Raw genomic sequence first — 13,542 nt, forward strand, 5'->3', positions numbered from 1 at the left:
AGAGGCCAGCCTCTCCTTCTCCTAGTGGGGAGCCTCAGGTGATCCCCCAAATCTCCCGTAGGGTTTCTGCTGGGAATCCAGTGCCTCCTGTGACTGCCCTTAAATGCCAGGAGTAGGACATGCAGCCAGAGGGACTGGCCTCTACACTCAAGGCCACACTCCAGCGCATGGTGAGCAGGCGCTCTGGCTGGACAGCACTGACAAGGCCAAGCTAACGCCCACAGAGGCCCCTTAGGGACTGGATCCCAGGAAAGGTTAAGTAAGGACTTTGCTTCCCTCTTGTGGCCACACCTGGATATGACTGCTGTCGTCCAGGCCTCCAGCGGCTTACCTTCTCCAAGCAATGGAAATCTCTCTCCCTTCCCCTCCTCCTGGAAAGCAGTCCAGGAGGTCTTGATGGGGTGCGTGCCATCTCACCTGCCTATCATCTAAGCCGGAGCTTTGGCCGCGCGCAAAGCAGATGGGAAGGGTAGATGACGCCTTGTTCAGTGTTGGATACTGAAGGAAGAAAACCTCAAGCCAACAGGTAGGGCTCCGTTTTGTTACCCAGAATGTCGGAGCGTGGGGAAAGACGCGGTGGTTTCCTAATCAACCAACACTAGACAGGACGGTTTGAAAATTTAGAGGCTATTTATTTCTCAGGAAGGTCCACTACAGCTGGCAGCCACTGCCCTCCCCTGTTCTGGGGGATTTCTCTCTCCCTTTCCAAGAAATCCCCTCTCTTCTTGGAAGTACCCATGGGGAGGGGAGATATGAAGAGAAACCATACACAACACTACAGAGCCTTAAAAAAATAAAGCAACAAACAACCTCCTCCACACAAACACACACATACAAAATAAATAGATTTATAAAAGAGAGGCTTTGCTCCTCCCATCCTGGCTCAGGGGCTGCTTGGGAGAGGGGCCCAGTGGCTTTACCCGACATCTCCCAGCCAGGATGACCTGGAGGTTAGATGGTATGGAAGTGCCTGACAGCCAAGAATAAACCCTGGCTTCAGAGAGGGGACGGGGGCAGACATCTCCCTGGAGCTCAGTGGGGCGAAGGTACACAGGAAAAAATAAATAAATAAATAGAACCCAACTTGCTCCCAGGGGCCTAAGGGCTTAGGCTGAGGATGAGGGGCCCAGAGGCCTGTTTCCCTGAAAAGAGCAGATCCAGTGACTGGCAGAAAGAATAACAGGGAAAACACAAGTCCAAAGCCACACCCAACTGGCCTCCAGAACCTGCATCCTTGGGCTCCCAGAATATCCCAGCCCAGAACCCAGCCTCAGACCAGCTGTGGAGGAGGGCTGGACTGAGCCAGCTCTCTGGCCCAGCAGCTGCCCAAGTCTGGGGAGCCTCTCCCCTCTCTTCCCTGCTCTCTCTGGGGCCAGCAGAGCGTCCGCTCGCCCTGTTGTTTTCTTCCTGACCACCTGCGCAGGAGGGAGCCGTGGCGGCCTGCAGGCTGGGCTCTTCCCTGGGAAAGCTGAGGCATGGCCCTCTCCTGTTCCTATTCTCATCGGCCTCCTTGACTGGCAGCATCCAAGTCAGCTGAGAGAAGTCCTTGAGTGACTGTAAATAATCGAAACAGTCTGTCCCAGTGTCCTCCTCTGTTCCATTGGGCCACAGATGTCCCCACTGCCTCCAGTCAGTGCTGCCCTCCAGCCTCCCTTCAGGCCAACAGGGAGAAGGCATTAGACAGAAGCAAGAACAGAGAAGGGGTAGGAGCTGCTGGAATGGACAGATTGGGCAGGAGGCCACACCAGACACATGAAGAAATCCAAGGGAGTCTGGAGTCCCAAGGCCCCCTCGGAGACGCATGGCCAGCGGGGGGCCAGGAAGAGCATGGGGTGGGGACTGGCTGGCCACTCAGCTGGGCAGCAGCACGTGCTCCAGGAGGTAGGTGAGGGAGTCCCAGTGCTTCCAGAGGAGGAAGAGGACGAGGACCAGGAGGGCGGTGCTGGTGATACGCAGGCGTGTCTTCATGAGGGGCGTGATGAAGTTGGCGATGGTGGACACAAACACCAGCAGCACGGCCATGAGCGCCAGGATCACGTTGATGAACTTGCCCAGCAGCGCCCGCGCGTTGGCATTCTCCACACCTTCCAGCTGCACCACCTGCTGCTGCTGCTGCTGCAGCTCCAGCTTGGTGACCCGGGTCAGACAGGACTCCACAGCTTCCTGAGGGGACACGGAGGGGGGCACATGGGAGGGGGACAATGCAAAGGGGGCCCCCTCCAAAGGCCAGGCAGGTATAGGCTGATCAGCTGCAGCTGGCGGCAGAGTCTTTTACTTATGACTATTTGGGGAGGCTGGTAGGAAATGGGAGTCTTGATTAATGTGGGAAGGGGAGAAACTGATCCAATCCCAGCTTCCCCTTGAGGCACCGGAAATTCTAATTATTCACTGGCAAGGCTGCCATCAGAGCAGGGGGCATGGGAGGCCCTCACCACTCAGCTTGCCCTCGCACAGGCGCTCACTCTGCCTCAGGCCTGCCCTGCTCCTACCTTCATCCCACCCCACACTGCCCTTTTCACCCATGTGGCCATCTGCCCCGTGGACAGAATAGCCAGTGCCCATCTGCCCCCACTGGGTGACCCTTCACCCTCTGGCTGCTGCCAGCTCTGTCAGCACGTCGGGGCCTCCCCAACGTTGGTCCCTGGTGGTACCTGGATGTCCCGAGCCCTCTCGTAGGACTGGTAGGCCACCTTCTCCTCCATGCTGGCCAGCTCCTGCTTCAGGTTGGTCATCTCGTTCTGGTGAAGCTCGGTCAGGTCGTTGAGCTGCTCCTCCAGCCGCTCGTACCTGGCACAGGGAGAAGGTGTGACACCAGTCCTGCCGCCCGAGTCCCCCCTTCTCTCCCCAGGATCTATTCCATTCATTCTCAGCAATGACTCAGCCCATCTCACGTGTTTAGCCCCATCCCAATTTGAACAGCAGCGACAACAATGAAAGTACTATCTACACAGAAATTCTTACGTGAAGGCACTGTGCTGAGCATTTCACCTACATTATCTCAATAGCATCATCACTATAACCCCACGAGATAAGTACTAGTGTCACCTCCATTTTACAGATGAGAAGACTGAGGCACAGAGAGGTTAAGGAATTTGCCCTGAGCTAAGATGCTCTCCTGGGTACCAGGCACACAGGGCTATAGAAAACAATCCTGCTCTAAAGGTACAAATATTGAAAGATGACTATTAAGTGGGGGTGGTTAGTTTTCAGGCAGGGTTCCCCCTCAATTTTCCAAATCTTCTTCATATATATATATATATATATATATATATATATATATATATACATAAACAAGCCGAAATGCTAAGGAAAAGCTCCCCCAGAATCCCAGGGAGCAAGTGCCAAACGCCACACGAGAGGCATGGAGCAGAAGGGCCATGCAGGAGAGGGCAGGAGGGACCAACTCCACGTCAGTGCACCCTGATCGTGCCAGGAATGTACACATTTGACTTTACAGGTTTGGCCTCGTTTGGTCCTCACACACCCTACGAGTGGAGATTCACGGTAATCCCGCCTCACAGACAAGGAAACCAGGTGCAGCGGGCGGTAGGGACTTCGCTCAGGGTGAACAGCAGACAACAGAGCTCAACTTGAACCCGGTAACTTGGCTCCAGGGTCAGGGAGCGTCACCAGTCTCCCCAGAGGAGACCACGGAGCTGGTCCCTGCTACAGTTTCCCTTTCTGTGCACTGCCCACATAACCATCCAGGAGGGACGGCAGAGCTGCGGAGCCAGGCAGAGCCTTCCTGCTGCAGGTCCCGGAATGCTACCTCCCCGCTGCTCTAAGCAGTCTGGAGCAAGGCTCCGCAGGACCTCCTCCTGGCCCCGCCCAGCAGCCCAGGGCCCTTCAGCAGCTCCTCTCCCTGCCTCCATGACTCAGTCTGAAATCTGGGGCTTGTCCCCTCACAGGGGGCGGCGGCGGCATCGAGGTGGAGGCGACACCTACCTGTAGCGCTCCTCCTGCAGGCACTGCGTCATGTAGGTGTAGTCCCTTTGCAGCTGCGTCTTCAGGTCCTCCATGGAGTCCTCCAGGTGGGACTGTCCCTCCTTGATCTCCCGCAGTTCTTCCAGCAGAGCGTCCAGGTTTCCAGGTGCCCCGTACAGCGTGTTGGCCTTGGGGCTCCCCAGCAGCCCCGTGGGCCCCGCCCCGGAGTTGCTGCCCGCCCCGGCCGAGCTGGCGCTGGCACTGGAGCACTCGTCATCGCTGCCGTACTTGGGGCTGGACACGAGTGTGGCGCTGCCACTCAGTGCCCGCGCCGCCTCCTCGGGGGGCCCGTCCTCCAGAGGGTCCTTCAGGTGGGCGATGTTGTCCGCGCTGCCGAACTTGTTGCGGATGAGGCTGGCGAACTCGCGGGGCTTGGACACCACGGCGGTGTGGGTGGCCTGGGAGAGGCCCGAGAGGCTGCCCTTGACGCCCTCCACCACGCCGCCCCCGAAGCCGCTGATGCCCGCGCGCACGTTGGCCCCCACGTCCTTCAGCCCCTGTTGCATGTCCCGAAGCACGTCCTTGGGCTGCCTGGACGGCCCGTTCTGCTCGATCTCCCGCAGGCGCCGGCGGTAGTGCTCCAGCTTCTTGTGCAGCTGCGCGATGGTCTGCGCCGACTTCTGGTTCTTCTTCTCGAACACCTGCTTGATGCGCGACACCTGCTGCCTGTCCGCGTTGTTGGCCAGCTTCAGGTACTCCGCCACGTTGTCGTCACGCGCCTCCTGCTCGATTTTGATCTGCTCCGTGATCTTTAGGATCTTCTGGTGCAGGTGGTCGATGGCGGCCTTGGTGCGGTGGGGGTCTGGGGCCCCATCAGGCACGTCCAGGCTGATGGGGCCATCGATGTCCCCATGGCCGGGGCCACTGGCCACACTCAGGGCCACGAGGTCTCCTTTGTCCACCTGGGGAAGAAGGCAAGCGGAGGAAGCCTGGATAAATCATGAAGGCATGGGAGGGGGCTGGCAGCAGTCCGACACCTCTGGACTTGGTGTCTCTGCCTAGAAAGCGGATGTGGATGAACAGGAAACTTCAGGGAAAGAGTCCAAGAGAACAACAATGACAACAGTATTCCCCTACAGCTGCCATTTATCTACCTGTCATCTGTTAACTAACTGATCCCCACAACACCCCTGAAATGCAGTCTGGGCACATCTGCTCCTCCTTCGGACCAGACCATTCAAACAAGTTGTTCAGGGACACACAGCTATGAAGACAGAATGTCCAGCCCAGAACTCTTGTACCTCCATCACATGACCCAAGCAGGTCTGAGGCTTCACTGAGGAGTGACTGGCTTAGTTCCTCAGGGATGAGACAAACTGTCCTTCTGGACCCAACCTTCCCATAAGGCTCTCCCCACCCCGGCTTCTCTAGTGCAGTTCAGCGGGTCACACCCCGTCCCCATCCCCTCTGCTGACACCCTCCCCAGCCCGTTACCTTCCAGTTCTCTGGAGTTGTCAGCAACCTCTTCCGCTTCATGATGGTGGGAGCACCCAGCCCTGCCCGTCTCCCAGAACCAGGAGAGTAGTACACCCCACCCGTCCTGCTGGCCAGGTCCCCAAGGACGCAAGTGCCAGAAGTCACCCACAGGCCTAAGGAAGCAGGGAGCCCAAGGGTGCTAACTGCCCAGCTTGGAAGGGGGTGAATGTGCAGGAAGGAGATGACAGCCCCTTTTCGTCACCAGCAGGCAGGCAGGCCTCCCCAGAGCCTCAGGGTGGCACAAAGAAATATGAGAGACTGAGAAAGGATGGGGGGCAGGGAGAGAAAGGAAGGAAAGGTCACAGAAGTGAGGAAAGATGGAAAAGGCAGGTCAGAGGGCAGTGGGTGGGCCTGCAGCCCCCCTCAGGGTCAGCCCCTCAGCCCGCTGGAGGATCTCTCTCCACAGCCCAGGCCCCAGTGCTTATCGCCATGCAACAGCGGAAGCAGCAGGAAATGGCTCAACCCCACGTACTTTTACACACAGCACACCCCAGTATGGCCGGGTCAGATCATCACTCTTTATATGCATGGTAGGGACAGGGGCGGGGTGAGGTATATGTGGGGGAAGGGGTTAAACACAAAGAAAGTTGTCCAGTCACAGCGCCAGAACTGGAAACAGCCTGTGCCAATTACAGGCAGAAGTCATCAGGCTGGACGTCTATGGAGGGGCAAAGGTATTTGAAAACAATAGTCCCTCCAAACTTGGGAGCCAGGGGGAGGGCAGCTCCTCTGTGGGCTTCCTCTGGAGCCTTTTCAGGTCACAGTCCCACTAGGGATGCTGGGGACGCCACCGGTACCTTCCCCATCTCTCCTGAAGTCACTTTCCTCTTACATTTACATGGGGTCTCCCCTCCTGTCCCCTGGCTCATACCTTCAGGAACCTGCTCCTCTGACTTTCTAAGCAGGTACATCAGAGGAGCCAATTCCACAGTCCCTTTCATGATCTGTCCCCGGGTCTAACTGTCACACCAGTCTGACTTAAAACCAATCCTGCAGTTAAACCCCTTCCTCCTATGCTGTTTCCTGCAGTGACAGCCAATAGCCCATCTCTCAACTGTCCTGTCCACTGCTGTCCCCACCTGTGATATGGGATAATCATATCTACGCTCAGGTCTTCCGTAGATGAGCTCTGCATAGCACTGAGCACCAGGTAGGGCACGGAGAAGCCATTCACAGGTGCTGTCTGGGTCCAGGCAGCACAATTCTTTTTGGGGGGTGGGGGATAAAATTTATTTAAGAGGTCACGCCAACAAATTTACTCAATATTGACACTACAATATAGATATTGAACTACACAAAATTAAATTCTATCTGCAGCACATGGCTGTTAAATTAAATACCTTGACCCTCCTATAAGGCCACTGTGCTTTCTAAAGAAACACAACTCTCCTGCCCCTCTTGTCCATGCTCTTCCTGGGGGAAAGGATATCAAGGAACTGAGTCTGGGCCTGGCTGCATCACTGCTCGCTGCTCAGTGCTAGGCTGTTCGCTTGTCTCCATGAGGAGGAGAGGGTCTGTCCGGCGACTTGCAGGAGTGTGGGAGGTGCTAATGAGACATGGACTCAGAAAATGCTATGAAAAGCGAACGTGCTTCAGGACTATGAGGGAGGATAAAACAGCCCTGCTCTGGCAGCCTGGAGTCTTTTCCCCGATGTGGAGTCTGTCTAACTTACAAATGGAAAAGCAGACTTGAAGCTGGCTGTGAGATCCCCATGAATGAGAGAACAGACACTCTGAGAAAACCAACTGGGGCCTGATGGTGGGCTGAAGTGGTCTAGGGCTAGGGTCCTGGCCCCCCAGCCCGCCCACTTCTCTGCCCGGGGGCCAACTCGAGCCTGGGGGTCCTGCAGCAGGAAACCAGCCCCTTGCTGCCCCTCTCTGAGACCTGCCATGCCTGGGTACTGCTCGCCATCAGTTCATCCCCTTTGCTCTCTTCCCGATGGAGGAGGTAGCATGTCGGAGGAAGGGTGAGTTCTCCATGCCCTCCCCTCCCCAGGCACACCGCCTCCCCACAGCAGCAGTGTCTTTGCAGGACTCGAGGGAGACAGGATGGCCGAGGGAAAGAGAACCAAGGAGGTGCACAGAGGAGGACGCTTAAGAAAGGAAAATGGAAGCGTAAGAAGTAAAAGCTGTTAGGAGGGATGGAAAAAGCCGAGTATGGGAAAAGGAGAAAGGGATTTGTCCCACTCCCGGAAACGGAAAAAGCACTAGACTTGGAGTCAGACACCGACTTAGAAGCCTGCCTCTGTCACTTGTCATCTGTGTGCTCTGGATATGTCATTAACTTTTCTGGGACTCAGTTTTGTCACCTATAAAAGGGGTATAATTCTACCTACCTCAAAGGGTTGTCAAGAGGATGAAACAAGACACTGTGAGTGAAGGCGACAGTGACAGTATAATCTCAGGGAATATAGCAGGTGCTCAAAATCAAATAACAATAAATTAAGTGACACTTCACACACACTAGAACAGCTATAATTTAAAAAGGAAAACAAGTGTTGGTGAGGATGTGGAGAAATTAGAACCCCCTACCTTGTTGGTGGGAACGTAAAATGGTGCAGCCACTGTGTAAAACAGTTTGGTGATTCCTCAAAAAGCTAAACGTAGTTACCCAGTAACCCAGCCATTCCACTTCGAGGTATACACCCAAAAGAACTGAAAATGGGTATTCAAATAAATACTTATACACATATATTCATAGCAGCACTGTTCTCAATAGCCAGAGGGTAGACACAACTCAAATGTCCGTTAATCAGTAAGCGGGTAAACGAAATTGGTCTATCCATACAGTGGAATAATTTGGCCACAAAAGGAATGAAGTACTGACACATGCTATAACATGTGAACTTTGAGAACATTACACCAAGTGAAAGAAACCAGACATAAAAGGTCATATATTCAATGACTCCACTTACATGAAATGTCCAGAATAGTTAAATCCACAGAGACAGAAGGCAGATTAGTGGTTGTCAGAGGCTGAGGGCAGGAGAAATGGGGAGTGACTGCTTAATGGGTATGGGTTTCCTTTGGGGATGATGACAGTATTCTAGAACTAGGTAGAAGTGATAGTTGTACTTCCTGGGTATGGAAGGCCCGGGTCTTCCAACCTACTGGCCTGGGCTGCAGGTCCAACCAATGTCCTACTGTGGAATGGGTCTGTGGGAGGGTGTCTGGGTCCTTCATCTTACAATCACATTTTTAAGAGCAGAAGTTGTTTTTAACTCACTCCCAATCCCTGTCCCGGGGCTGGGTGACTAAACGAGCAATACTGATCACTTAACTCCTGGTAGCTAGCAGGCGAAACTCCCATGGTCCCCCTGCCTGTAGCACGGCAGTGGGTGGGCTAAAAAGGTGCCACTGCTCCTCTCTGTCACAGAGCCTCATGTGCCCAGGCCACCCAGCTCTCTGTCCAGTTGTGGCTCCAGCACCGTTGCCCCATCACCCTGAGAGGGGCTGGACACTAGCATTAACCCTTGTGCACAGGCTGGGCAAGTTCTAAGAAGAGGAGGCTGTGGAGGCAGGGCCATGCCTCTTCCATGACCCCCTTCCATGCCAGGCAATTAGGGAGGTCATGTCATGCTCCCTGTGCAGGTGCCTACCAGCCAGGGCCTGGGTCAAAGACCTTGTTTTACACAGAGACTGAGCTCCAAGAAGTGCTGATGAATGTTCTGGAAGAGCCAGAGCTGGGACGTTGTCTGAAGCTCTCCCTGCTCCGGTGAGACCCGCCCATGGCCCAGACACCTGGAGCACCCCTCCACATGGCCTCACAGGGCCCTGGCCTCTCCTCCCTACCCCCTTCCAGCAACTCTAAGTAAAGCAGGATTAGGTGCTCAGCCAGATTATAGGAATTCCCAGCCCTGACTGCCTGACTTCCTGGGTCTCCCAGGCCTTCTACCAGGCCGGAGCTCATGTCCTGGTGTTAACCGGGCCCAGACACCAGACAGCGGCACTTCCTCTGGACACAAGCCCAGCAGCCTGGACCCCTGAGGCTAAGCGCACACACTAGACACTGTCAGGCAGTCAGCATCCAGGCTCACGTGACACTGCGGGAGGGGTGGGATCCTAGCTATCGTGTGTGCTCCACACCTGTACTCCCAGGTTCCCAAGAGACTGCAGGGTGCTCCTGGCCTGACTCTCCTTCCCCAGGGACAGCAGCACCTTCCTAGATTTACACAGTGCTCCTGTGAGGGTCCCCAGAACAGACTGACATGGAGATGGGACTTCCTGTCTTAGCCATCTGCTCAGTGGAAAGCCAACACTTTTAGATTAAAAAAAAAAAAAAAAGCTTTGGGGCTCCTATGCTTCCCTTTAGGACAGCAGGGCAGCCCTGTCATCTGGGGACAGGTGGTCCTCAGGTCCCCTCCGAGGGTGGGGAACAAGGGGTGTCAGGTGACAAACCTGTCTCGTCTGTGGGCCTGGCCACATGGGTCGAGGTCCACACAGGGCTGCCTGAGCAGGGCCTGGCTGAGGCCCTGAGGGCCCAGCAGGAGAGTATGATGTGAGCTGTCAGGCCCGGGTGACTCAGCGAGATGCCTCCATCTGCTGACTTCTGGCCCTGTGACTCTGATTTGAGCACCCTTCTTGGGATGGACAACACCCAGATTCCCTTTTTCTGTGAGTTCCCAGAGGGAAAGGGAGGTATGCTAGGCCAGATGGAGAGGAAAACTCATGGTCAGCTAAAATCCTTCCGCATGAAGAGGCAGTCTGACCTTCTAGAGCAGTTGGGAGGGAGGGAATCCAACATCTCCCATACCAATCTGGTATTCCAGTCAGAGCAGGCTGGAAAAATTACCCTGGGCCTCAGTTCTGGGGCCGGGGCTGCCCCCATTCTCCCAAGGCAGCGGCACAGCTGCCGGGCTGTTGGCTCTTCCTCTGCCTGGTGGGGAGATGCAGGCATCACAGCTAACCACAGCACTCCCAGGACGGGGGAGGGGAAAGAGGGTGGCACCAGCCCACCCAGTGGTTCCACTGGTGCCTGGGAGCCTAAGCAGCTTTTCTCCAGAGGGCGGAGAGGCAAACGCAGTATGTACACTTTGGTCTGTTCCCTGCCGTATGGTGGGGTGAAACTGCGGCAAGGCCCCAGCCACCACACAGGGGATTCGAATGCAGGTGCCCACAGTTCTTGGCTCGCCCATGGCATGGCAGGCCCTTGGTGGCTTTACAAGGAATCTCATGCTGCTGCAAGGATTTCAGGCTGCAGAGCATGTACAGACGAGGAAATGTACTCACTCACCCTTCCGTGCAGCACCTACAGTCGCAAGGCAGCCACACACTGGGTGAGGTTTCAATCAGCTTCCTCACAGCCTGGGGGTGTCTCCTCTCACCCTGACCCTAAGGGCTCCTCTTTCTTCCTGGGCAGCGACACCCCTCTCCTCTAGCCCTCAGCTTCCGGTCTTTCCTTTAGGTTCACCCCCGCGTTCTGGTCAAAACCACACCCTCCCCTCAGATGCCTTATTCCCTACCTGCTGAGAACAATGCCTTTGTGTCCACACCAATGTCCTGTAGTCCCCTCTATCTCCTCACACCCACAGACCCCTGGTCAGCCCCTGAACTGCCCTCCCACCTGGGGCCTCCTCCATTTTCCATCCTCTGGATTCTCCAAAAGCTCCAAGCACCCAACACTGGACTGTCCTACTGTCCACCTGGGGTCAATGCTCACTAGACCTTCACACTCCCCTCTCCCTGTCACTGTTTTTCTGTGGAAAGAAACAACCACAAACAGGAACACTCCCTCTCTTCCACTTAACTTCACATCAGCTCCCCTGACCCCAGGAACAGTGACACATGACTACTAGTTTCTGGAAGCATCCTTCCAGGTTTTACTAGTCCTGCACAAGGACCCCTCACTCAACACTAAGGGCCCTCCCAGGACTAGTCACCCTAAGCCTGGAGGCCTGGTGTTCATCCCTCCTCCCTTCCCCGATCCACAAAGAGTTCTCTATAATGGAGAGAAGAGGGGGCCCCACTCTCTGAGAAACCAGAGGTGAGCATAGCCTGCCTGACAGACTCTGCAGAAGTGGCTTTCTCCCATCAGCCCCCCACCGTGAACTTCTCTCTTTCCACCCACCAGGGAACTCACCTGTGTGGGTACCATTTCCCAAAGCTGTGTTGGCGAGGGGGTGCCAGGGGCTCTGAGGCCCCAGATTTCTGCAGGCTGTGCCAGCTCCCCAGGATCACAGTCCCTGGGCAGCACTGGGCTTGCCAAGGGAAGCCGGGCTGTGCGAGCAGGGGTGCCCAGGCTCCCAGGCTCTGCAGCCGCCATCTCTAGTCTGACGGCCCAGCCCAGGGATTAGAGGCGGATTGCTCTGGGAGATTTCCCCTCCTCTGGGGCTCCCAGCTGCTCCTTCCCATCTGGGAGGAGACAAGAGGGATCACCAAGCAGGTTGAAAGACCAAGCCCTGATGAGATGCCCCCACACCGTCCTGCGTGTCCCCAAGGCCAGCTGTTGCCACCGTGAGTTCAGTGTGCATGAGGACAGGCAGCAAGTCTCGCCCCAGGACAGTGGGGCAGGGGAGCTCACCGGGACACGTGCATCTGCATCACTCCCCCACCCAAACAGGGGCTCCCATCACGCGTGCCCCCAAACGCCTCTCCCAACACAGCCCCCCCCCAACAGAGCACAGTCCCACTGACTCCCTTCTGCAGCTCCTAATGGAAATGGGCCTCCTGGCCAGGCTTCCAGGATTGAGAGGAGCTCTCCAAAGACAAAGAGGCTGCAGCCTGGAAGGGGCTCCTTGTCAGATCCTGACACAGCCAGCTCAGCAGAGCCCTCAGCCTCTCGCCCTGCCTGCCCTCTGGCTTATTGCACTATCACTCGCAAAGCACCCTCCTTACTCCAATAACTAGACCGTAGCCAGCCTCACCGGGGGAATTCCTCTGCCCTGACATCCTAGCCTAGAAATCCACTCTCTGCTCTGGACATAGTACAGCTACTTCTCTGCTAGCTTCTGCTTGCCATTCACTGTCTTCCTCCCCCCAACAGCAATGCCCAGGCATAAACACCCAAAATAAAATATGACAGCAAACTCACAGCAGCCTCTTCCTCCTTAGACTTCATCTTGACAGCTCAGCAAGAAATCCTGGGAGTGGCCAGCAGAGGGGGCCAGAGGTCCACAGCTGAGGAAAGTAAGCTGAGCGGAGAGGGGTGGGAGGCCACAGAGCTCAGGGGTCTGCTGGGTCTCTCTAAGGGCAGCTTTCCATGGCAGATTTTCCAGTCAAAGAAGATATGGATTCTGCACCCACCTGAGCCTGGTGAGGGACCGAGAGCTTAAATACTGAGGGTCAACATGGATCTCGCTAATGGGGCGGTCCCAAATTCAAGAAGGTTCGAGGAGATAAGCAGCGCCCAGTGCTATCTCTGCGGCCTAGTGCCAGGTCCTGCAGCCAAAACTCCAGGAGCAGGAGTCCCCACACCCTGGGCTTGTGGAAACCTTACAAACATTTGTGATGGCCGATGACGTGGGGTTTATGAGGACAGGAGCCTAGCAAAAGCCATTACACAGGTTCCAACTTCTGGGAGCAGCTCTGACATGGGGTCAGGGACATGTGGGGTCAGGGAATGCTTCTGGCAGCTCCCCACAGGCATAAGTGATGCTCTCCCTCCTGTGGTACTCGATTTTTATTTTATTATTTGGCACTGGGCACTGGTCCACTTGCATAATGGTTATGTGTAAACAGGTCCTAGGTCTTAACTGTCCCTAGGAAGGCAGGGATCACATCTCAAGTACGTCCAGGCCCGTCACTGTGCCTAGCGTAAGACTGACCCTCCCTCAATATGTACGTCTGTAAAATGACTGAGTGACCAGCTCATTTAGCTACAATGGAAGACAGTCCATCTACCACAGTAGCAATGGAGACAGCCTGGCCTTCTCACACTCAAGACAATCCTCTCCTGTCCCTTCCTTTTTAGGTTCCACCAGGCTAAGCTTTGCAACCTTTCCTTACAAGCAAAAAAGGAGGAGACAAGGGAGCAGGCGGCGGCAGCAGGAGACCAGAGGTGGGAAGGGGCTGAGTATGCTGAGCCCTGGGGTCTCACTCCCCAGGCTGCTGAGGATCGTGAAGGCACCAGAAAGCGGTTCCTCC

At 55.6% G+C, this 13,542-nt stretch overlaps 1 protein-coding gene across 6 annotated transcripts in view; it reads right to left on the bottom strand.

The window, feature by feature from the left end:
* Positions 1–611: 611 nt before the first annotated feature.
* TMCC2 (transmembrane and coiled-coil domain family 2) overlaps positions 612–13,542 on the bottom strand; it is a 37,510-nt gene continuing 24,579 nt past the window's right edge. For 4 of the 6 annotated variants that reach the window (XM_019711439.2, XM_074322460.1, XM_074322461.1 and 1 more), the window contains 3 exons: positions 3,946–4,886; positions 2,652–2,787; positions 612–2,163 (listed from right to left, as the gene is read on the bottom strand). In XM_019711439.2, the coding sequence (XP_019566998.2) occupies positions 1,852–2,163; positions 2,652–2,787; positions 3,946–4,886 (1,389 nt within the window). In that variant the 3' untranslated portion in view covers positions 612–1,851. Of the gene's footprint in view, positions 2,164–2,651; positions 2,788–3,945; positions 4,887–11,539; positions 11,992–12,490; positions 13,359–13,542 lie in introns of those variants that run through there. The other 2 variants (XM_019711441.2, XM_019711442.2) reach the window with 2 other exon arrangements.

The sequence above is a fragment of the Rhinolophus sinicus genome, linkage group LG17 (genome assembly GCF_036562045.2).
Source record: "Rhinolophus sinicus isolate RSC01 linkage group LG17, ASM3656204v1, whole genome shotgun sequence".
Classification (NCBI taxonomy): Eukaryota; Metazoa; Chordata; class Mammalia; order Chiroptera; family Rhinolophidae; genus Rhinolophus; species Rhinolophus sinicus.